This window comes from Oryx dammah, unplaced genomic scaffold (genome assembly GCF_014754425.2).
Source record: "Oryx dammah isolate SB20612 unplaced genomic scaffold, SCBI_Odam_1.1 HiC_scaffold_26, whole genome shotgun sequence".
Taxonomy (NCBI): Eukaryota; Metazoa; Chordata; class Mammalia; order Artiodactyla; family Bovidae; genus Oryx; species Oryx dammah.
The window spans coordinates 83,264,521-83,290,531 of record NW_024070210.1 but is presented as its reverse complement, the minus strand read 5'-3'; the positions used below and the strand labels follow the sequence as shown (position 1 = coordinate 83,290,531).

The 26,011-nt window shown below is 36.9% G+C and overlaps 1 protein-coding gene across 2 annotated transcripts in view; it reads right to left on the bottom strand.

Annotated features, from left to right (window-relative positions):
* Positions 1 to 408: 408 nt before the first annotated feature.
* Positions 409 to 26,011, bottom strand: part of LOC120853523 (uveal autoantigen with coiled-coil domains and ankyrin repeats protein) — a 42,656-nt gene continuing 17,053 nt past the window's right edge. Inside the window, exons 8-19 of one of the 2 annotated variants that reach the window (XM_040227434.1) lie at positions 25,009 to 25,190; positions 23,585 to 23,622; positions 20,799 to 20,867; positions 19,639 to 19,746; positions 19,094 to 19,126; positions 18,482 to 18,580; positions 13,959 to 13,989; positions 13,040 to 13,092; positions 8,334 to 11,072; positions 6,609 to 6,761; positions 4,125 to 4,190; positions 409 to 1,644 (exon numbers count right to left, since the gene is read on the bottom strand). In XM_040227434.1, the coding sequence (XP_040083368.1) occupies positions 1,573 to 1,644; positions 4,125 to 4,190; positions 6,609 to 6,761; positions 8,334 to 11,072; positions 13,040 to 13,092; positions 13,959 to 13,989; positions 18,482 to 18,580; positions 19,094 to 19,126; positions 19,639 to 19,746; positions 20,799 to 20,867; positions 23,585 to 23,622; positions 25,009 to 25,190 (3,643 nt within the window). In that variant the 3' untranslated portion in view covers positions 409 to 1,572. The remainder of the gene's footprint in view (positions 1,645 to 4,124; positions 4,191 to 6,608; positions 6,762 to 8,333; positions 11,073 to 13,039; positions 13,093 to 13,958; positions 13,990 to 18,481; positions 18,581 to 19,093; positions 19,127 to 19,638; positions 19,747 to 20,798; positions 20,868 to 23,584; positions 23,623 to 25,008; positions 25,191 to 26,011) is intronic. The other variant, XM_040227435.1, reaches the window with a different exon arrangement.

Genomic DNA, 26,011 nt, shown 5'->3' with positions numbered 1-26,011 from the left:
TAAACCCATACAGGGGTTCCCTTACCATCACTAATAAGGAAAGTATAACACTGAAAATTATTCACTTAAGAACTTCTCTATTCTAGAGCTTCAATAGGTGACTTAAAACTCATGAAATAGAACGCATGCTGAAGGACAACATTAAATATAAAATTTAAAGAATCTAAATATTGCTTATGTAAACTGTGTATACTTAACTAAAGAATTAAAAATTAATCCATTTCTGACTTTTCGCTGTTGTTTCTATACTGAAGAACTATAACAGTTTATCCTTTGGTGGGATAAGTTATTCTGATGGTCCTTTGTCCTTGTAATTCACAAAAATGGGATCAAAACCTGGTTCAGGATGCTCAAAGATTATTGCTAAGGCATGTTTTGCAATTAAAAAAAACTTGGTTGAAATGATTCATTTGTGTAGTTTATTTGCTAATAGTCAAACTAGTAATTTTCAATCTGAATAGTAAATAAAATATTAATAAAATAACAAAGCATATAAACTTTCCTTAAGGAGACAGAAATAATAAAAATGGTTGGTTATAATATTTACTATAAACATGTCCAATTGCATTATTTTCTTGCTATCTATATTCTTACAGTTTACTATGTTACTGCACTTTGTCTAAATCCTTAAAGATCTGTCCTCTAAAATCCATTCTCGAATGCTAATTTTGCAAGAAAACTGCCTTTTACATTATTAATCTCATCAGTGCAATTTTCCTATAAATAAGTACAAAACATTTGGAGGATGCATACATAATGAGTGCTTGGTTACTATAGTAGCAAATGTCAGAGTAATTACTAAAAACAATGTCTAAAACTTTTGACACTTTGAAAAATCTAGTAGACCATTAATCATAGTTTTCTACATACTCTGGCAAGAAAAGTCACCACAAGTGAAAATTAAGATACCATTATGGAGATTATAAGGCAATTTTATTATGAATTCCTGATATATTCCACCCTTGCCTGTTCTTAACCTAAATGTAATTTAACACTGCAAACCATCTGTGAAATGAAATTTACTTTAAAAGGCATAAATGTTACTAGTGTAAAAAGAAAAAAAATGTGTACCTCCAAAAGAAATCAAAGGCATTCATTAAGTTATGTGAATAAAAATGGAACTTGGCCAAATTACCATGTGTTCCTTGAAACTTCATGAGGTCTCATGGCTTAACTGAAGACCTGAAAGATCTTTTGATCCACTTAAAAGTGTCTCCCAACCCAATTAATTTCTCTGGAAGAAACCTTTAAATAATTATTTCCGCCTAACCCCTCTTCAAATGGACCCACTCAGTTGGCTCAGGTTTTACGGGGTACTCAATCAATTCAAACAATCCAAGCCAAAGTGTTAATGTTGTTTGTCTAATTGTAAAATGAACATACACAGAATATAAGATTTGAACTCATATTAAAGAACTCAGTAACATATCTGTCTAAATTAAAAACCTACTGATGGATCAAAATGCACTTTATTTTAATTGTACTAGCACAGCGAGGCCCAGAAAGGCCGTGGAGTTGCCCAGAGAACGCTCAGCGCCAGCAGGGAGAGCCGCTGCGGGCTGGCGGCGCCGACTAGCACACGAGCCCCTGCCGCATCTGTAGGATCTGCAGTAAGGCGGCCTGCACGTCCTCATCCATGTGACCCTGGGGAGGAAGAGGGGAGGGAGAAGCGCTTTATGTCATCTCCATTCACACACAGATTCTTAAGGCACGGGGCTTTATAATAGGACCTTATTGGTTGTGATTCCCCAAATGCTGAATCCTCACCATCGTGGTGACATTCTAAACAATTTACTGGAAAACAGAGTAGAGCTCTATCATAGAAAGAAGGACAATCAATGTAAAAGTAGTGCACACCAGTGACTTTAAATGTCTAGAATCAGAACAGATGGACAAACTTCTTTCTCCCTTTTGACTAATGGCTCAGATGATAGAGGCAGCATAAGTTACAGATGAGCAAAGTAAACTACTACAAGGAAAAGTTCCTTTTGCTTCTGCCAAGTTTTTTTTTTATCAGAAAAGTAATTAATGAAAATCCCTATAATTATATTTTGTACATAAGTAGGATCATATATGTTATTTTGCAATTTGCCTTTCCACCTAGTGTCACAGAAATCTTTTCCAAGTTATTGCTTATTTTTATTCATGTATTTATTGGACACATCACATGGCTTGTAGGATCCTAGTTCCCCAACCAGAGATCAAACCTGGGTCCATGGCAGTGAAAGCCAGAGTCTTCACCACTAGAATTCCCTGCCTTAATTATTTTAAATTATTGTATAATATTCTACTGTGTGTATGATAATTTCTTTATTCATTCTCTCAAAAATAGACATTTATGGAGTTTCCAATCTTTCATGGCAGGTTCCTAGAGAAGAAACTGCTGGGTAAAAAAAGCAGGCTCAATTTTTCAATTTTGCTAAGTACTACAAAATTTCCCTCTACAGAGATAATGACAAGCTACACTCCTACCAACAGGGTATAAGTGTCCATTTCCCACAATGCCCTGGCCAGTGCTACAGATTATCCTTTTGTTTAATGTTTGCCAATCCCAGCAGTGAAAAATGGTACCTCCTTGTTTATTTCCCCTTTTACTAGTTATGTTGAGGTCTTTTAACATGAATGTTATCTGCTTATATTCAGAAAGAGACACTTTAAAGTTAAAATGATGGCAAGAGGTTGATTAAATGCAAGTCAATATGGTGGGCTTACAACAACCACCCCCCTTCCCTTTTCCTTTGCTTGAGCACTTGAATGGATTTCAGCATAACACTTCCTATTAATATAAAAAGTTTAGCTTCCAAAATCTGTTTCTGTAACAGCAGGATGTTTAAATTCCAAACATTAGCCATAGTTGACTAAACTGAATTTCTTAGTTAACTTTATGATGCCAGAAGGCAAGACTATTTCACATGCCAATTGCTTTTGCTATGTTTCATTAGGAGTCAGTAGAAAATAATTTCGAATTTCTGAAGCACACATGATAAAAAGTTGATAGGCTTGTTAGGTTTGCTGTCTTTCAGTATGCTGCTCCCCGCCTTGGCCAGAATCAGAGCCAAGCAAGTTCACCCTCACTAACACAGAGCTTCTATACTTTTCTACTATTTTCCCTCCAAAGAACTCCCCACCCTGCTGTCCATCAACAGTCATCTCTAATAATTAGAACGATAACAACTTTCAAACCCCAGCTCATCTTCTATCTACTCAAAAGAAAGCGGCCAAAGAGACTTTTCCATATTATTCGTCCTTTTCCATTGGTTTCCCCTTTATCTCCTACAGAAAAGGCAGGCCTTTTCATTTTAAGAAATTGATACTGTAAAAATCTCTTCCTTTTTATTTTACCTAGTTCTTTTTCTAAAAATGACCTTCTTTTTTTTTTTCCCCAGTGTGGACACTTCAAATCCTATACAATCTCTATTACATCTCACCTGCTATTGCTATTCTAACATTGTCTCAACTGTCTTCCCAAAAAATCTACCCAAAGAATTTTGGAGATGCTGATTGCATTTCTACAGAGTATTAAGTATAAAACACTTCATATGTTAAACATATTTCTTAGTGTGATTTTTAAAATAGTTTTTTCATTACACCCCTCAACAAGGCAATCTGTGGTCTTATGCTTCACTGAGATTAAGGCTCAATAAATAAATACTACTGATATTCTAACAGAACCTCTGTTTTCTTATATTATTGCAATTCTGTGCACACTTGTCACTTTTTTGGTATTCTCTACATTTCAAAGAAACACTTCTGAGCTATCAAGAAACAGTGAAGTTCTTCCTACTCTCCTCTTTCAGCAACAGCCATGTGTGGGTGTCAAGGCATTATCTCCAGCTAGCGATACTAGTAATGTGTGCTGCCATCACATGTTGCCAAACTGTCTACAGAATGAGTGACAAGCAGATGGAGACAACACTAAATTTAAGATGCTGTGTTGCCACACAGCTTTGTAAATTTCTCTGGAAGACATGCAACCCATGATTAAAAGAAACAATTATTTTAAAATAAGCATATGGGGGTACAACTACTTTAATCATCAATGACTTTCACATAAATTTACTGGAAAATAAAGAACTATTTTCTCTAAAACTGATATTCTATCCAAAGGAGTAGTTCTACTTTACCTGTGCAGCACTAAGAAGGTGTGTCCGATAAATTGCAATTACTTCTTGGTGCTGTCTGTCGGCATCCTGCAAGTGTGGAAAGATGGGGAGGTCAGACTATCAGCATTCATGTTTTCAAACACATGGAGGCTTGTAACAACGCTGTCCTCAGGCTTGGTGCTTCTAAGCAGTAGTATTATTAAAGTGCTCCCGCTATATTCCGATAACAAACCACCTTGGACCCACCAGGTGCAAAATTCCATAGCAAAACAATAGTATAAACTTTTCTAAAGAAAGTGTGGGAACATTCACAGTGAAAGCAATGCCACTCATCCTAGGTAATATGAAATTATTGCCTTAGATCACATCTAATGCCATGAAATTATCCAGACACTTACTAATGTATGCTTTAGATTGTTGCAAAAACTTCCCATCTCATCACCTGTCTCTAGACTTTATTCCCTTTCATGCTACTGAGACTCAGGTAACTCTGTCCTCACATCACTTTTCACTCAAAAATCTTGGGTGACACCTCATTAGCTAATATCTAATATCTCATATCTGTAAGAGGGAACTGGAACGCATCAGCTTGATTCGCAACAGCCTCCACCACTGGGCCTCAGACACAGCTCCCAGGACTAGCCAGCCTAGGGCCCTTTTGCTACCCTGAGGCACGCATGCCACTTGATTCCATGTCCAGGCCTTGCTTCACAATGTTTCCTTTGCCTGAGGGAGGCTCTGCTTTCCTTTCACCTACCAAAACACCATCCACATACAAGTTCAGCCCAGGTACTCCCTCCCTCTTTCAAACTAGCTCCACCACATCAGTAACCTTTCCTTCCTGGCAATTCATATCCCTTAGATCCTGGGACTGTAGACTAATTCTATATTTGATATTTTTGTCTCATTATTTTATTTTTTATGGATATATATTTTGCCTAACTACCCAGAACCCTTGGGGACAGAGACTGTATACTCTCTTTATCCCTGACAGTGCTTAGCACAGTGCCATGAACATAATAAATAATAAACAAATATTTCTGAATACTGAAAAATCTACCACATCCTTTTGGTAAGATCCCAATCAGCAATATGTCATCATTAATCTGTAGGCCAAGAGTGTTATAAAATGAACACTTAAAAAAATAACTTTCTTCTATTCAAAAACAACTCACAACAAATTCCTATAGATTAGAAAAACAGTACCCAACAATTTACATTTGATTGGGCTACATTTTACTTAGCCTCACAGCTCATTCAACTAAAAAAAGGAAACAAGCAAGCAATCAGTTCATATTATCCTATTCTAAGGATGAGGAAGCCAAGGATTAAGGGGAATGTATCATGTCACTCTCTTTTAAGTGGCAGGGCTTAGAACTGAGCTCCCAACTTCACCTTCTTAATCCAGATGTTTTCTTTTAATATATAAAGGAGATACATATCCACACAGGTATTTATGAATGTATATATATATATATATACACACACACATACAAACAGATATTTTCTTTTAATATATAAGTATATAATGTATATAAACCATAAGAATGCCTACCTTTATTCATAAGGATAAGATTACTTTAAAAAGTGTGCTCTGTCGTGTCTAACTTTTGTGATTCCATGAACTGTAGCCCACCAGGCACCTCTGTCCCTGGAACTTTCCAGGCAAGAATACTACCGTAGGTTGCCACTTCCTACTCCAGGGGATCTCCCTGACCCAGAGATCAAACCCAGGTCTCCTGCATCTCCAGCATCAGCAGGCAGGTTCTTTACCATCGTGCCACCTGGGAAGCTTCCCTTAGTTTGAAACTGAAAGTGAAAGTCACTCAGTCATGTCTGACTCCTTGTGACCCCATGGACTATACCATCCATGGAATTCTCCAGGCCAGAATACTAGAGTGCATAGCCTTTCCCTTCTCCAGGAAATCTTCCCAACCCAAGGGTCAAACCCAGGTCTCCCACATTGCAGGCAGATTCTTTACCAGCTGAGCCACAAGGAAAGCCCAAGAATACTGGAGTGGGCAGCCTATCCCTCCTCCAGCGGATCTTCCTGACCCAAGAATCGAACAGGGGTCTCCTGCATTGCAGGCAGATTCTTTACCAATTGGGCTATCAAGGAAGAAGTGGACCAATATTTTAGAGTCTGCAACAGTTGGAAAGCTATCAGATTTGGAGTAAGTCCCAGGATTAAATCCTAGTTGTATGACCTCAGGCATATTTTCGTCCTTAAGAATTAAATGGGGGGCTAAACAAAACCTTGTAGGACTGTGAAGAAGATCAAGTTTAAAGATCAAGGACACAAAATGCTTAGTATAGTGCCTGGTACACAACAAACACACCAAAATGATATCATATCATTAGTATAAATAACTTCTAGCAAAAATGATTATATTCTTGGATCTGAACACAGCACAAATTAATCTGATTTCTAAATAAGATTTTACAAACAAGCAAAGGTGACCCTGCACATATCAGCATGAAGCCCTGCAGGTCCCAGGTACTCACCGCCAGCTGCTGCCGCAGGGACCTGACCTGCTGCTGCAGGCTGTCAATCAGCTGACTCTGCCTCTTGCTGGGACTCCCACTCCCATAGGTGAGCTGGGAAAGGCCATTGAGGGCCTGTTTTAATCTTTCCACATCATTGAGCAGTTCAGTTATCTTATGAAAAAAGAAAAAAGGTTGTGGGAGAAACACGTATTAGTCATCTATTCACTTGTAAGGAACATCTTTACCCAGAGCTCATTCTCTGAGACACAAAATTTACCTTTATATACCAGAAAATTGAGGAATGAATACTGTCAAGATTGTTTCAACAGTATGTGCAGTATATGATTTCCTCCCAGTACAGGGAAAATCTTTCATAGTTAAGAAAATCAAGTAAAATCCTAATATATGTTTGGTATGTGGGTGTGCGTGCTAAGTCACTTCAGTCATGTCCGACCCTATGAACAGTAGCCCGCCAGGCTCCTCTGCCCACGGGATTCTCCAGGCAAGAATACTGGAGTTGGTTGCCAAGCCCTCCTCCAGGGGATCTTCCCGATCCAGGGATCGAACCTGTGTCTCTCAGGTCTCTTGTATTGGCAGGCAAATTCTTTACCACTAGTGCCACCTGGGAAGCTCCCTGGTATGTAGAACGTGCTTAATAAGTGGCAACAATGATAAGTGGAAATTAATTACTTGTTATCATAATTTCATATTATATTCATAACTGATTTCCTAAAGTTCTAGGTCATATGAGCAGACATGTCAGAAGGTCAGGACTTGTACCACTCGACCGGGCTGAAGCTGGGGCTGTGTCACTGTATTCCCAGCACTAAACAGCACCTGGCAGGTAGAAGGCATTTAATAATTATTTGAATGGGTAAAATAAAACTGCATTCAATCTCCCTGATTTCTCATCTTCCTAGTACATACTTTATTCAACTATCAGTTTTGAAAATGTTATTGAGCACCTGTTTTGTAAACTGTACAATGAGGATGAACAATAAGAAGGAAAGATAAGTTATGAATCTGCTCTTAAAAACTGGCTGGGAAGACCACCCATATCATTCTGACATGGTAATGTATATGCTGTAAATGGATGTCAAAACCAAAACACAACATACATTTTGGAAGAGGAACAGGCTAGATCGGCCAATGAAGGCTTTAGGAAGGAGAGTTAAGTGACGATGTGGGCATTAAGGAATGTAGAAAATTTGAGCAGGTAGAAAGGAGGGACAAAGACATTCTGTCTAAAGGAAGATAAGATGTACAGTGAGTTGGAGGGCTCAATTTACTGGTATGAGTGAGTTTCAAGATTCTGGGAGGCTTCAAATTCTGGGAGGCTCTGCAGTGTCTTCAGCTTCTTGCAGCCCAGAAACATAGTTTAATTTTTTTTCCTTTCCCATTCGTTAGGTGCCCTAAAACCCCCTGGGTTTTGATTATTCATTTTTGAGGCATGTGAAGCTTGAGTCTCCCTATCTTTCCACAGTTCTTGGCTGAACCAGATGAGAAAACAAAAGGAAAACTGCTTTTGATTTCTGCTTGTGTAACTTTACCTTTTTCTCAACTCAGTTTTGTTTTTGGCATATTCATAGTCACACTAAAAAGGTGGCATTTAATGATCACTTTGTCAATGCTTTGGTAAACCTTTCTTGTGGAGTGCTACACTAAAGAGTCCTATTGTACCCTGGCAGTTCTGCCCTGGGGTTGCCAACACCAAGCCATGCTTCCCTAAAGTATTAGTATTACCTTATTATCTTTTGCTTCTATTTGTTTGGCGGATTCCTGTATTCTTCTCTGTAGCTCCGTGATGGTTGTTAAGGATTTGTCACATCGTTCCTGCTGATCTTTGATTTCTTGCTCAATGCTGAAATGGAGCAATTCCTTCTCATCTTTAGCAGACAGTTCCTTCTTTTTGGCATGCAAAACCTCCTCACATACTTCCTCATACTTCCTATTCAGATTGGCCAATTTTTCATTTAAGTTGGAAATCTGTGTCTCCAAATCGCTTTTCATTGCTTTATATTTCGACAAATCAACCACCTCCCTAGTCTCTAATTTTTTTAACGCTTGTTTAGTATTCTGAATCTCAGACTGGAGTTTGGAGACCTCTTCGGTTTTGTTTTGGCTTTCTTCTTCCTTTTCTCTCAAGCTAGCTTTTATGATTCCAACTTCTTTCTCAAATGTTTCCTTAACCTGCAAATGCTCAGCCAGGGGCACAGAGGAGTTCTTCTGATTCTCCAGCATCTGCCGCAACTGGGTCACTGTCTGCTGCTCTTTCTCATAACATCTCTGCTTAGTCTTCAGCTCTTCTTTGAGTGTCTCAATTGTACCACTAAGAGATTTTTTCAGGGACTCAACCTGCTCCAGCGGAACATGCTGTTTCTGCAAAAGAGTTTGTGCTGCAAGGATCTCAGAAGTCTGCTTGGCATTTTCCTCCACAAGCTTCTCTTTCTCCTTCTTTGCCTCTGTGTATTTCTGCAACAGGTCTTTTAACTGTCTGTTCAGCTCTTCTGTTTTTCTGCTTAATGCTCTTTCTGTTTCATGAGAATTCTCAACGAGAACATTCTTATCCTTTAGATCCTTCTGAAGAGTGAGGATCTCCTTCTTTAACTTGTCATTCTCTTGCTTGTACTTCTTGGCCTCTTCTTCACTGGTATGATACTTCTGTGTCTGCTGGGATAACTGTTCTTTTAGTTCTTTCTCGGTGGCTTTAAATTTTCTCTCACACTCTTCCAGGCTGACGATCGGGGCATATTTTAGCTTGATGCATTCCTGTATCGTGTCAAGCTCTCTTTTCTGGGCTGCGATCTCGGCATGCAGGGTTACAATCTCCTCCTGGCTTTCTTTGTAGTTAGCCAGTATTTCAGCGCTGTTGTCCTGGACCTTCTTCATGCTCTTCCTTAGGCCACTCACCTTTTCTTCATGCTCTCTTAGGCTGATGTACTCAGCTTTCACTTGGCTCTGAGTGTTCTCCAGATTTCTTTTTAATATCTCATTCTCATCTTTTATTTTCACAAATTCTTGATTTATATCTTCACACTTCTTCTTCACATCTACTAATTCTCTATTGGTTTTATCCAGTGTGTTACTCAGGGCAGTTTTAATCTCTTCATGGGTTTTCACTGGCACATACTGATGACTCATGGTCTTTTTCAAATCACTGTTTTCAGACATGAGTGAATGTATTTTCTCTTGGTCTTCACCACATTTTTTATTAAGTTCAGACAGCTGCTGCTTAAGTTCAGTGATATTGGATTTGAGAGCCATCATCTCTTTTTCGTGTCTCTCAGGAGGTATGAACACAGTTTCCAGGCGGCTGACATTCTTACTTAAACTGGCATTTTCCATAAGCAACTTCTCCATTTCCAACTTCTTTTCTGTATATTTGTGTGTCACATCTGAAAGCTTTTTATTCAAATCATCAACAATTACATCATGTGACTTTTTCATTTCTTCACTTACTTTTAAAGGGACGTAATGATTTTTCATTTCAGTTGTTAAGTTATGTACTTGTTGTGTAAGGAGCTTATTATCCAGGCAGACCTTTTCGATTTCCTTTTGTAATGTCTGATTTTTCGATGTTAACTCAGTGATCCTCTTCCCAAGTTCTCCTGACTTCTGCTCTAATCTGCTCTTGAGCTGCTCATGTTCCTCTGGTTTGACGTGCTGAGCCAGTTTGGCCTTCAGAGTCTCAAGTTCTCTCTTTAATGGTCTAGTTTCATTAAGTGATCTTTCATATTCTCTTTCCACATCTATTAATTTTTTTGCCTTCTCGTTTACTTCATTTGATAACAAGCTCTTCATGTTTTCAAATTTCTCTGCTGGAATAGAAAGGGCCAGCTTGGCTGACAAGTCCTTTAACTGGCCTTCCATCTCAGTGAGCTTCCTTCCTCTCTTCTCTCGCTCCAGTTCACACATGCTCAACTCCTTCTGCAGTCGCTTCTTCTCTTCCATCAGCTTGCCCTCGTCTCTCTTAAACTCTTCAACTAACCTTTCATTTTGTTTGATTTGGTTTCTCAACTTCCCCACTTCCGCGGACGCACCTTCGTATTTCACTTTCATGTCTCGCAGCTGATCCCTCAGTTCCTCCGTCAGCCGGTGGTTCCCAGCAGCTGCGTCACTAGTCAGGTGCTCTTTCAAGGCAAGAAAATGTGTCTGCATTTGTTTCACTTTACCTTCTGACTCATACATTCTCTTCTGCACATCTTTCAGGGCATCTTCTAGTTGCTTTATCTGCTCATCTGAATCCTCTTTCACCCTTTCACATTCCAGTGCTAAGGCTTTGCACTCCGCCACCTTGTGAGCCAGTTCATTTTGGAGTTTGAGTCTGTCTTGTTTTGCTGAATCACAGAAAGTTCTCATTGCTTCTAATTCTTTCTTTAAAATTTCATTTTCCGAATAGGAGGCTTGATTAGGTAAGGCTAGCTCCAGTGGTCTTAACATAGATCGGCTTTGCATATGGACTGGCATGCCTGTGGAAGTACACTGCAAAAATAATAGTAACACAATAAAATATCAATCCCAAAAGCCTAAAGAAGACACTTATTTACCAAACTTTAAAGTTGCCACATCATCAGTAGCCAAAGGGTTTCCAGGCTAATATATTAGAAAAATATAGTAGTACTAATTTTTGAGGTAAGAAAAACAGTTCTAGGTGTGATTTCCTTGATGCAGTGACATTTTGAAAGCCTGTTCACTTTACATGTATTTCTGGCAGACCAAAGAAGGAAACAGTTGTGGCCTCTGGGGACTTTAATATCTACCAATGAATGTCAACTGATCAAAATACATTTACTATTTCTATGTTTTACAGCACATGATGTGCTTAGAACTTCAAATTCTGAAGAAAGTCATCAGAGCCTTTGAGTAAAAACAAGGGTTTTGCAATTTTAAATCTGCAAATAACTTTATAGAATGATATATTATCTAATAACATATATTGACTTCTGAGTTCCCTCAATGCTAATTCCAGTGTAATATTTAAATTATAAAAATAATACCAAAATAAACCTAGCTAGAGTAAGAATCAAGAGAATGATATTAATCAATTCACAAAATATAAACATGCTTTCTTCTTTCAAACAGAATGATAGATTAGCATTTATAGCATATGCTCTTACTACAAAATTGAATCAACATCTCGTTTCTTCTATTAAATGCTGACAAAAAGAAGTATAATTTAAGTTCTCACTGAAATATTTCATAAGTACCAGAACACAGAACATATAACCATGAAATATTAAATTTAACTATTTCTATTTTTCCCTATCCACCCTATTACAGTAAGGGTTCTTTTAAAGTACTGATAAAAGCCATGTGCTATGAGTATGTCCCACTATTTTAATAGGCAGGTTTTACTGTTGTTCACTTAAATTAACACTGCTTTCCCATTGATGAAGAAGAAAACCATGCTGTGCTTAGTCGCTCAGGCATGTCTGATTCTTTGCAATTCTATGGACTATGGACTATGTCCTGCCAGGCTCTTCTGTCTGTGGGATTCTCCAGGCAAAAATACTAGAGTGGGTTGCCATTTCCTCCTCCAGGGGATTTTCTCAACCCAGGGATCAAATATTATGTCTGCGTTGGCAGGTGGATTCTTTACTACTGAGCCACCGGGGAAACGCAAAGAAGAAAATTAACAACATGTAATAATTTCTCAGCCTCAGTCTGCTTTCTACTTACCAATCATGTTTAGACTAAGACTACTATAATTTACCAACAAATTACTTACAGCTTCATGATTTCCACACTTATTTTACTATAATCAAATATTTATCTTATCTTCTTAAATATCATTCAGTTAATTGACATCCATTCTCTCAACTTTGAATCTTAGAAGTTTCCAACTTAGAGTGACCCTAGACATCATAAAGGCTAATTCACTCTGCCCACGGATGATGAAGGTATATATATAAAACCTTTAAAAGCCCAAATATTTATCAGTTCTGCAATTCATAGAGGGTACTAGGAAGGCAAACCTTATATCCACTGGAAACTAAAAGTGAAGAGCAGTTAAGTAATAGAATCAGACAACACTCCCTCTTGGAAGCTTTATATTGAGGTAAATTTCCCAAATATAGAATACACATTTGAATTCAAGGAACATTACCTCTCAAAGTCAAAACAAATGCCTTTTGAATTATTCATACCTGTCTCCCCTGTAAATGGGCAAATATGAAGAGTTGGCCAACTGCTGTTAAAGAATAGAGGCCTACTATCAAAGACAATGAAACTGTATTTCAAATCTTTTAAGTCACTGTCACCAAAAATACTCTAGAGGGCACTAAACACAGCGTATCTGCTTTTATTAAACTCAAGACCACAAGACCAATTTTTCTTTGATAATGAAAACTTAATTCAATGTATATATAGATGATAAATAAACAATGCTGCTTTCCTCTTTTTAAAAAGGCACAAATATTTTTATAAATTTTTTTAAAACAAAACATTACCTGTGAGTCTGTCATGTACATTTGACCTTGTTTAAGAAGCATATCTTCTTTCCCTAAATAAATCCAAATAAAGGATATCTTAAATATCCATACCAAAGAAGGCTAAGCATTAATTTGGTGTTATTATCTCCTTTATTATTCAAATAAAAAAGAAGCATGAGTTACAAAATAAAATTATCCTGTTCTAAAATGGCCATATTTTTATTTTTCTATATACATAAGGAAGGTTATGTTATTCTTTTGAGTAGATACGAAGTTGGCTTTTAGAATTATGTAAAACTGTTAGAGTAAATAAGTTAAATGATTATTATAAAATATGTACATTATAGTCAAAATAAAAATGGTATCATTTGCAATTTATAGAATATTACAACTATGCTTAGCTAAGGAATAATTTAATATTCAATAGGAAGCAAAAAATTAGATTTTATAGAGAAACTTTAAAATTGGAGAATAAACACAGTGAAGATTAATTATGTAAAGTCTTAAAATAATAAGTAAGTATTTATGGAACATCTAAATAATTTTAAAATGCTTACCTGCATGAGGCTATATCCAAAGATTTTCCCAAATCAGAAAACTATGTTTACATCTCTTTCAATAAAGAGCAAGTTCCAAATATCACAGGTGAAATGTCTTAACAATCAATAGGCAAATTTGGTAATTTGTACAATACAAAATTTAAAAATTTAGGTCCTAAGGAAAATCAGAGCCTTAGTGATTACCAGATTTTCTGCTAAGAGATTACAGGAGTCATTTTAACCTCTTCCCTGTGCCATGCTGAGGTATAAGATACAAGCAGTTGATGAAGTTTTGCAGCAGGAGTATCATATATAGTTAGACAAAATAAAGAGGCATAAACATTCTTTTTTGCTTGAATTGGGTGAACTGTAATGATAATCTATACTTTTATACTTACTGAAATGACTTCCTGATCCTAAATGATCACTCTGAAATCAGAAGAATACATTAAAACATTTTAGATGAATACTGCTTCAATTTTGTTAAGTTCTGCACCTATTTTAGCTCTAAATGATCCAGTCATAAACCACATTTTCAACATTCCTTGTTTCTCCTGGGTATTATTCTACTCAAATTCAGAAAAAGGCAAAGCACAATTAACGAGATCAGTTGGGAATAAACTACTTCACTAAGCATTTTAAGAAAAGCAGGTAAGTATTTCAAGAAAAAACTTTGACTGTTCAAAAGAAAAGCAAGCTCCAAATGAACTGAAACAACTTTGAACATTCCTCAAAAGGAAGGAAATGCCACATTCGCACCAAGAAATCAATTTACTATATCATGGTTGGGGAGCAGAAACCTTACCTCATCAACTATAAAACATTAGCCTAATTCTTTATTTCAGATTTATAAAACACCAATTACCTTTGAAGGTAACAGAGACAAAGAGCAGGAAATAAAACTGAGGCAAAGAGCTGCATATAGGTAATAATAAATCCACCAATGCATCAGTTAGGAAAAAGAGAATAATAGAGAGAAATTTTAGATACTCTTAAAGTTACTTGAGGTTACTTAGTTACTCTTTAAAGAGTTAGTATACTTGGATTGCTCCCTATCCCAAGTAAACCAAGTACAAAGAACCTAACAGAAATTAAAATACTATACCGTCAAGAGTAAAGATATACATCATGATAAAGATAAACAGATGAAAAAGAAAAAAAAAAGATAAACAGATGTACATCATGTTTCTATATTTGTCTATATTCATATTAATGGCTGTGTGTTAAACTCTGATAAGTGACCATGATAAAAACAGCCCACACCTCGATAACTAAATTAATGTCCCACCAATACTTATTGTCCCAAGGGTATGGGAAAAGAATGTATACTTAGGTAAGCTCTCTAAGTAAAATTTAATGCTGCTGCTGCTGCTGCTAAGTCGCTTCAGTCGTGTCCGACTCTGTGCGACCCCATAGACGGCAGCCCACCAGGCTCCCCCGTCCCTGGGATTCTCCAGGCAAGAACACTGGAGTGGGTTGCCATTTCCTTCTCCAATGCATGAAAGTGGAAAGGGAAACTGAAGTTGCTCAGTCGTGTCTGACTCTTAGCGACCCCATGGACTGAAGCCTACCAGGCTCCTCTGTCCGTGGGATTTTCCATGGCACTGGAGTGGGGTGCCATGCTAGAGTCTGCAATAGGTAGTAAATGGGCTTATATGTGCATGGGTGAAGGGAGGCCATGGCACATAAGAAATTTGAAAAACTTGATTTGGACTTATTACTTTGCCTTGATGACTCAAATGACAACAAATGCATGAGTTACAACATAAAATTAGTCTTGTTCTAAAATATCCATGTTTCCCAAACTTGTTCTATAAAAATAAGGAAAATGCCTACATATTAAGTGCCGCACAATTGCACTCATCTTACACACTAGTAAAGTAATGCTCAAAATTCTCCAAGCCAGGCTTCAGCAGTACGTGAACCATGAACTTCTAGATGTTCAAGCTGGTTTTAGAAAAGGCAGAGGAACCAGAGATCAAATTGCCAACATCTGCTGGATCATCAAAAAAGCAAGAGAGTTCCAGAAAAACATCTACTTCTGCTTTATTGACTATGCCAAAGCCTTTGACTGTGTAGACCACAACAAAGTGTGGAAAAATGTGAAAGAGATTGGAATACCAGACCACCTGACCTGCCTCTTGAGAAATCTGTACGCAGGTCAGGAAGAAACAGAACTGGACATGGAACAACAGGCTGGCTCCAAATAGGAAAAGGAGTACGTCAGGCTGTATACTGTCACCCTGCTTATTTAACTTATATGCAGAGTACATCATAAGAAATGCTGGGTTGGATGAAGCACAAGATTGTTCGGAGAAATATCAATAACCTCAGATATGCAGATGACACCACCTTTATGGCAGAAAGTAGAAGAGGAGCTAAAGAGCCTCTTGATGAAAGTGAAAGAGGAGAATGAAAAAGTTGATTTAAAGCTCAACATTCAGAAAACGAAGATCATGGCATCTGGTCCCATCACTTCATGGCAAATAGATGGGGAAACAATGGAAACAGTGGCAGACTTTATTTTGGGGGGCTCCAAAATCACTGCAGATGGTGACTGCAGCCATGAAATTAAAAGACATTTGCTCCTTGGAAGAAAAGCTATGACCAACCTAGACAGCATATTAAAAAGCAGAGACATTACTTTGTCAACAAAGGTCCATCTAGTCAAAGCTATGGTTTTTCCAGTAGTCATATATGGGTGAGAGAGTTGGACTATAAAGAAAGCTGAGCGCCAAAGAATTGATGCTTTTGAACTGTGGTGTTGGAGAAGACTCTTGAGAGTCCCTTGGACTGCAAGGAGATCCAAACAGTCCATCCTAAAGGAAATCAGTCCTGAGTGTTCATTGGAAGGACTGATGTTGAAGCTGAAGCTCCAATCCTTTGGCCGCCTGATGCAAAGAGTTGACTCATTGCAAAAGACCCTGATGCTGGGAAAGACTGAAGGCTAGAGGAGAAGGGGATGACAGGGGATGAGATGGTTGGATGGCATCACCGACTCAATGGACATGAGTTTGGGTAAACTCCGGGAGTTGGTGATGGACAGGGAGGCCTGGCATGCTACAATCCATAGGGTCACAAAGAGTCGGACATGACTGAGCAACTGAACTGAACTAAGTATTACACATAATATAGCAATGCTTGTGGCAATTTATGAAGACTTTCAAGTGAGATGAGATAGCAGTGGATATTCCATATTATAAATTATGATTCCTTAGTTTTTAATAACCGCTTGGTGGCTCAGATGGTAAAGCACCTGCCTACAATGTGGGAGACCCAGTTTGATCCCTGGGTTGAAAAGATCCTCTGGAGAAGGCAATGGAAACCCACTCCAGTACTCTTGCCTGGAAAATCCTATGGACAGAGGAGCGTGGTAGGCTACAGTCCATGGGTCGCAAAGAGTCGGACATGACTAAGCGACTTCACTTTCACTTTCATAAACACTGGGTCACAAATAAAGTGGACCTTATAATTTTCTCTTGGATGGTTAAAAATCATTTCTAGCATAAAAATTCATTTGATTGGGGAAAATGTCCCCATTAAACTGAATGCAAAAACTTATAAAATAGGATGTATAATAAGATTCCATCTGATGAATTCATGTATATAACAAAAGTTATGTACAAAGAAGGGGCTTCCCAGGTGGCTCAGTGGTAGAGAATCCTCCAGTCAATGCTAGAGACACAGGACACATGGGTTTAACCCCTGGGTTGGAAAGATCCCCTGGAGGTGGAAATGGTACCTCACTCCAGTATTCTTGCCTGGAAAACCCCATGAACAGGGAAGCCTGGTGGGTCGCAGTCCATGGGAGTCAGAGTCGGACCCGACTTAGGGACTGAGCACACACACACACGTGTACAAAGAAAGGTTTGAAAGGCTAGTCAGGTGCTAAGAATGCCGTATCAGCATAGAAGAGCCTTGCCTCGGCACAGACGAGCTGTGTCTAGCTCTGCACTTCATAAAATAGGAATTATGCAGTATGTACTCTTTGCGTCTGATTTCTTTCATGCAACATTGTGTCTGTGAGTTTCATCCCTGTCTTTATATTCTTTTTCATAGCAGTACCCATTTTTTTTATTTACAAAGAAAATATTGACTTTTGTTATGTATTTTGGAGTTATATCTCACAATAAAGATAAAAGACTAACATCAAATCAGCTACTCTCTTCAGTGACCCCAGTGCTGAACAACATTTTTAAAAATATGTATTACGGCCTTGAAAAACACATCTATACAGTTTCAGGTCTAGAGAGTGGTAACCCTTGGTGAAGGGAGCATGATGAGGCTTCTAGATAAAGGTGATATGCTATTTCCTGATCTGGGAGGTTTGATTTCTGACAAATTTGTGAAAATCTTTCAACTTATCCATTTTAACATGTACTTTTTAATGTATACTGTATTTTGATTAAAAGTTTTTAGAAAAACATAGTCTTGGAAAAACTAGGAGTTAACTGAGTCAACTAAACATAAGTATATGATCTGAGTCTTATTAACACACTACCCTCACCAAACAAGTTTGTATATGCACAAGGCTCTTTCTGAGATAATCCTGGAATTACCACTATTCATTTAAATGATGCTTTTTATTAACACCATCAGAATCATTGTAATTCTACAGGTAAAAGTATGATGTCTTGAAATGGTAAAAATGGACAAAGAGGAAGGTTGGGGAAGAGAAACTAGAGCTGAACTAAATGTTGGTTTAGTCAGTTTCAATTATTTCATTTAAACCTTTGTGACAACTCTGTGGGAAAAGGAACAATCACCCCAATTTTGTCAAAGCAGCAAAAAGCTCAGAGACTTTAAATGAATCACCTGAGTGATAAAAGAGAGAGTGATAATTCAAATTCATGTCTGACTTCAAGCTCTTTGCCACTTCCATTGTAAGTTGCACAAAATACTTTACTTAAGCTTTCTGTACCTCAAAATACTTAAATCTACTTTTCAGAGCCTCAATAGTTCTTAGGCTTTCTTCATGTTGCTTTTCTTTGGCTGCCAAAAGGGACTTCAGCTTTTCTTTCTGAAATGAAAAGGAGTAAATACAGCACAAAATCATACTGTGCATAGAATGTATTACAGAAAATGTGCATTAGGATTACTTTGAGGACTATCGTTAATGAATTCTCTAACCTGGTAGATTTTTTAACTATTAGTCAAACTTCAGACTAATATACTAATAATATACAAAACATATAAACAACATTATGAAAAATTCAAATTTCTGTGGTTTGTTTTAAGTCATATTATTTTCAGACATTTTCTTTATAATGCTTAGAATTTTATATCTTTTCATGACAAGTCTCATGGAAAATGAGACATTCAGAGGAGTAACAACAATGCCTACAATAACCCATGCCACTATTCTCAAAACATAATTTTACAGTCACATATAGGTTTTGTTTTTCCCTTGGAACAATTAACCAAAAAAGAAATTCTGTCTCCATCTCAATTTAGGACTTAAAACTTCTACTGCAATATCCTCTTCAATTTACATAATATTTTATAGCTTTAAAGTAAAACTTAATCATCCTACCTCACTTTCCAGATCATCAGCCACCATTACTTCCTAAATTTAAAAAGAAGAAGAAATACATTTTCATTCCTGAAAGTTTAAGAAGCATGAGCTTGGCAAGTATCTTTTAAAAAGACGTGCATGTCATTGAGCGTGGGGTCAAGGATGTGAGAAGAAAATGCCTGTGCCACCACTTCTGTGCTCTCCACTGTCATTCATTCGTCTCACTGACCTTGTTCACAAGCACTTTACACTCTTCTAACAACCCATCAATTCCTTAAAACTCTTACTTGCTCTTCCTCCTCACTTCTGTCCATTCCTTCCTCTCCAATCCCACAACTCCAGTGTTATCACCATAGACCAACAGTGTTCTCTGTTCTTAGCTTTGACATTAAGTTTCACATAAAGGTCTTAATAAGATATAACTTTCCTCAAGGGCAATGACCTGATTTTACCTCCTTTAGCATCTGGCACCATGACTTGCCAGATCGTTACTGTTATTGACAATGATGATGACTCACAGTAAAATAGTTCTGGATGTTTTTGGCATCGTGCAAATTATTTACCTCATTCAGCTGTAGCTGTAAACCATTGACTTTATCCAATAATATTCTCTGTTCTTGCTGAATTTTTCTCAATCTCTCTTTCAGATCTTCATTTTCAATCTCCAGATCCTTCAACAGTAAAGATAACAGGCGCTAGACCAACTTTAAAGGAGCAACTCTTATGGAAGAAATTTCTAAAAGCAGCTCACTATCATAAATATATACATATACAAACAGCTTTAAGTATAAAGATACAATAATTTCAATGACATTTAAATAACAAAATCTATACATAAGAAACAATGTAGAAAATTACAGTCCTATGATAACTAATAAACACAACTATATATAAGACAGCAAATCATGATTCTAATAAATAAGAAATAAAAGCATCATCTAGAAATAGAAAATAGCAGAAGAATATGTCATTTTAACTTTTGCCAAACACCTCTCAAATTAATGAGTTTAAAAAAGTGAAGAATATTCTTACACTTTGTTAACCTAACCATCACTTCAGGGCTCTGATAAAACATATAAGGCCATAATTCACTTTCTTAACACTACTTAGTAAACTATAAAATCCTCCCAAATTGCTTTTGTTTCATTGTACAGAAATGGTTATTCAACTTGTATTTTAATGGTATTTGTCACAAAGTAAACCATTTAATTATGGCTCATCTTCCAATGCAACCCAAATAATAATTATTTTTTGAACACTTTAATAAACATAAAAGGTAAAATTACTGTGTGGATAACAAAAATTTTTTTAGTCAAAATTTTAAAATTTAAGAAAATGTTCAAATTTTGTTTTATTCACAGTGATAATCATTTTAATTATAATTATTATAATCATTATAATTAATTTTCTGAAATACAAATGTATGATTTATGGCCTAAAACACATATTTAAATCAACAAAAAGTTATATAAAGTAATTTACTTCCTAATGTATAGTAAAACAATATTTCCTGTAAGATAATACTGACAAAAATATTCATATCAAAAGTCAATTCTTTTAGAAGAAATTATGCAAAAAACAGAATCACAAAACATAACAAGCTTCTCTTCCTGCCCTTACTCATCCACACCACTTCCCATTTTTGCTTCCTTTCTTGTCCCAAACCACCACAAACAACACTGGAATTCTCTGCAAAGGAAGATACCAATGTTTTTCTTTTTACCTGAATGTTTTGATGCTCCCTCTGATTTGACTTTGTATTTACTTCATCTAGCATCTGAGACAAATTTCGCTTTGGCAAAACATATGAAAACACAGGTTAGCCAGTGTGAGAATAAAGAAAAGTACATTTTCCTCAATAGGAAATATACCCAATTAGTGATTTTCAGCTTATCCAAATTTTAATTTTCCTGTACAAAACACAAGGTGGCAGTGTTTCCACTTAAAACTCCAAATGGAAAAGATATTTAACAATATGTTTTAAATGAATCACATATAGTCTATTTTTAAATACTAAAAAATAAGAGAATTTAAAAATCTCTATTATTAACTATTTATTTTCACCAAAGTCACAAAATTTTAAAAAGAAGAATTTATACTAGAGGCAAAACTCAAGTTATACTAAAAAGCATCAGCTACTATTCCCAAAACAAGGGAATTGGTGTTTAAAAAGAAAAGGGAGAGTTATATTAATATTGAAAGAAAATATGGAAATTGTTTCTTTGAGTATTGATGAAATAAAATATCAGAGGGTATGATAAGAAAGACACAGACAATGCGCTGACGAAAGCTACATGAAAGACTTCTAAATGACTTGGCTGGTACACAATCTGTTTCTGGACACTTACTGCTTTGAAACTTTATTCCAGCTTAGAGATTTGCTTTAATAAAAACACAACACAATCATTAAACAAGAGAGAAAATAACCTTTTTTTGCCCAAATTGATCTGTAAATCTACACAATAATTTGAGAGCTAAAAAAAAAAAAAAAAAGTGAACGTGTTAATTCTCTAAGGTAATTATGGTCTGCATTCTTTGTTGAGTTTTGTTTAATCAAGTGTTTAAACTATCATTCAAATCAACTTGGATTTTGGAATTAGAAGTTCCCATTAAGATGATACTTCGTATCCACAATTTGGCCCAAACTACATTTCTAGCTTCATTGCTTCTACCAAAGGTCCCTTCTCATGTGGAATCTGACCAGTCTCATCATACCATGTCCTGCCCTCGCCTTCCTTTCTGGTCCCTGGTTCCTGTCCCTCTGTCCCTCTACTGCCCCTTGGACGTGTTAGACACGTCCCCTCTTCAGACGCTTGGTACTTGCCATTCCCTCTGCCCTTGAGGCTTCACCCACAGAGCCCCTGGCTCCCTCTTCACTTCCTTCAGACCTCTGCTGGAATGTCACTTCCTGACCACACCATCTAAAATAGCTTCCTGCCCTCTGTCTCTGCCTCCCCTCATCCTGTTCTGCTGGTCTTCAAAGCATCTCCTAGGATACTAAATACCTATTTGTTTATTATTCATCTCTCTCACTAGGCTGGGAGCTCCATGAGAGCAGGGACTTTGAACACTGATATCCCCAGCACTTAGAACAGTAATGGGCATAAAGTCAGTAACTGAATACATCTTATTTTTAAACTATAGGCTTCTTGATAACAAGGATTACATGTCCTTTAGTTTGGAAACAAATCTTATTTATAACAGCTATTATAAAATGTATTTAATAAATAACTGAAATGTTTCATTGTTCTTAGTAGAATATTAATTCCATGAATTCATTTAGATAACTTATTCATTAAGATACCATTCCCATATTAATATTCAATAATTCTTTCTTTTAAATACCTGTATATTTCAGAATCATTTTTCTCTGAATCTGGGTGAGATGACTGGTACAGTTATAAGAGTATAGATTTTATTTCCCTCTACCCCAACTTAGGTCATCTAAGGAGACAGGTGCTCCAGACGGAAAAAAAGTAACAGCAGACATGGCCCATGCATGGACATATTACTTAATTCTGACGGACTGAAAGGGCAGCATGCTTTCATACAGCTTTCAGATTCAGGTGCGGGCTAGAGAAATGATGCAGAATGATGACAGGATGGCTGAGAAGGTACCTGATTACTTTCTCTTCAGGGTTTGGAAGTGTTCAGGTCCTTCTCACTAGAGAAAAGCTGAAAGCCTAGAAGGGAACAGCCAGCAGAAGAGGAGAGTTGCCTACACTAGCTTTGGGCAAGATGGTTAGAGTGCGTAAAGCAACCCCACTGTTTTTAACTCAAAGAGATCAGGGGAAATAATTAGATATCTATTGAGACACAAAACCAGGGCTAAGTACTGATTTGATAATAAAGTTAGTGCAAGGGATGAGTTACTTCATGTACTGTGTTTTTTTAAAAGTCAGTGTGAAAGTTGCTCAGTTGTGTCCAACTCTTTGCGACCCTATGGTCTATATAGTCCATGGAATTCTCCAGGCCAGAGCCACAAAGGGAGCCCCTTTTAAAGTCAAGTCCTCATTAAATTAAATACACACAGCAAAAAAGAAAATCAAAATGTTAACAGTGGCATTGAAATCACATATGTAATCTTCTTTGAATTGTTTTCTTCACTTCTTATTGCACTGGAAGAATTTTCCCACATCAGGATATATTTGGTTCTGTTACTAAATGAGGATAGAAAACTGTCTACGGTCTGCCAGACTAATATTCATCATCAAAGAATCTCAACAAGGTGCAACATTTCACACTTGAAAGGGCTAGATGTTCAAGACCAGCGATCAGGAGGTTGCTTATTGCCCACTGGAAACATTCACTGTAATTAAGACCCACTGTTTTAAGCTGAGCGACAGTATCTGTATAAAGCCTCAGGATCTCATGACCTAGGTTCTACATGGGCATGATTAACTGAGAAAAGAGAACAACATGAATTTAAACTCAAAACAGTTAAATATAACTATTAACCAGGTTTGCTAAGCACTTTACTTAAATTGTACAATATACATAATTTTTAACCTGTTGTAAAGATGGTCCTTTCTTCCAAAGTTCTCTCCCTGAAGATTTAAAGAGAGGGAAAGAGAGGGGAAAGAGGAACAGTTAGACAGAAGGTTAACTCAGGTAGATTTCCATTCCCTAATTATATAATTAAGTCAATATTAAAGAAATAAATTTCTAAGTTTCTTTATAGCTTACTACCTTACAGTTAAAACAATAGTGAAACATCATTTTTGCTTATCTAATTGGTAAAGTATTTTTTTCCTATGATAACATCCATGTAGATAACATTCTATGCTATGGAGGGAAGGGAGGTGAAAAATGCAAAATTGAAAACACTCCTAAATGAGAAGGCAACTTGTTGATAAATATCAAAAGCTTAAAGAAATGTGTATAACCTGAAACCACCTGACTCAATTTCTAGGAAGTGATTCTAAGGGTATAATAAAAACCATGCTAAAACATTTACACATAGTGACAGTCACTAAATGGTTATTTACATTAGTAAAAATTGTAAACTTAAATAACACCTATAGAAAATTATTTAACCAAATTAAATGTAAATAGATTGAATTTTATACATCAATAAAAATCATACTGTAGAAAAAATACTTATGAGGGAAAAGTCTTCAAACTATATTACAAAAAAGGTAATCTATAGCTGACTACAGGTGACTTCAATTTTATGCATAGTGAATAGACTGGAAGAATATTCCTCAAAATGGTAGTAGAGGCTCCTCAGTGGCAGAAAGTGAAGTCGCTCAGTTGTGTCTGACTCTTTGTGACCCCATGGACTGTAGCCTACCAGACTCCTCCATCCATGGGATTTTCCAGGCAAGAATACTGGAGTGGGTTGCCACTTCCTTCTCCAGGAGATCTTCCCAACCCAGGGATTGAACCTGGGTCTTCTGTACTGCAGGCAGATGCTTTACCATCTGAGCCATCAGGAAAGTGGCAGAATGAGTGACTAATTTTACTTGCTGTGCTTTTCTGTACTTTCCAATTTCTCTTTAATAAGCATAGAAATGTACTTGACACAAGTATTCAGTAAATCTTGATTGAATATTCTATATACACGTTTAAACAATGATTCTTTAAGACTTTTTAAGTATAAGACCTGAAATCCCTCGCCCCTCATCAAAAAATATGTATTAGTAAAGCCCTTTATTTGGGTCTTTCTTTTCAGTTCTTAAATTACTCCACAGTAGAGTAGGGTTGCCTGGATAAGCTAGACAGTAAAGGTAACACACACCGCCCCAAAATGAATGACTACAGTGTGAACCCGCACAGCTGGGGCAGGAGGGAGATGAACCAGTACTGCCTAAAGTAAGGAGTGTTTTGCCCCTTACAATACTGTAGCTCTACCATGTAAATCTTAAAAAGCTGTTCTTTATTAGCACGCTTTATTAACTAGCACTTTTCTAATGACAGAAAACTGCTGATACCTTTGTTGGAATTTTCCGCTGCCGTCTTCAATAAGGTCAGAATGTCCAGATTGTCACCAATTCTTGCATAGTAAGAACTATCATGGCCAAGGGCATCTAGCAAGGTTACGTCAGCGCCGTTTTTGATTAAGACTTCTACTGCATCTTTGCAACCATACTCGCATCCTAGCATGAGGGCAGTCCTACAAGCAAAGACGGAAGAATAAAAGACCATAAGAAGGATCCAAAAAATATTTCAGAAATCTCTTTCAGAGGCCTCATTCTTAAAGAACAGATATGACTTTAAAAAGCTGTACTGTTACACACACAGATTTGACTTCATATTTTTATTTTATATTTTAACTCCATTGCATTTATACAAACATGTGCTTGTGTCTTAGTTTGCAGGGCTTCCCTTAGTTTACAGTGGCTCAGATGGTAAAGAATCCTCCTGCAATGCAGCAGACCCAGGTTCAATCCCTGGGGATCTTCCTGACCCCGAGAAGGGAATGGCTGCCCACTCCAGTGTTCTTGCCTGGAGAATTCCATGGACACAGGAGCTTGGCGGGCTACAGTCCATCAGGTCACATAGAGTCGGACATGACTAAGCACAACACAGTAATGAAAAAGAGACAAACATACTTGGAAAAACATAAGATCTATTAAATAAGACATTATATACATAGATCAGCCAGATCACGCCTCTCTGATCTAAAATTTACTCTTATATCAAATTTTATTAATCATGCTTGGAGCCAGATTATAGTATCATAAAAACAAAGTAGTATAAAAAAGCCACTTTCTTAAAAATCACACTAATGATTTAACTGCTTAAGAATTTCCTCCTTTGGGATGCCTGAATAGTAAAAATGATCAGAGCTATAAAATCTGACATCCAAAGACTATTATACTTATCTACTTCCAGTGAACTACAAACAATAGAATACATGTTTAAAAGAATAAGATTAACTGAAAGGAAACCAACAATTTTACTAGTAATCATCTACAAAAATCTCAGAAACTT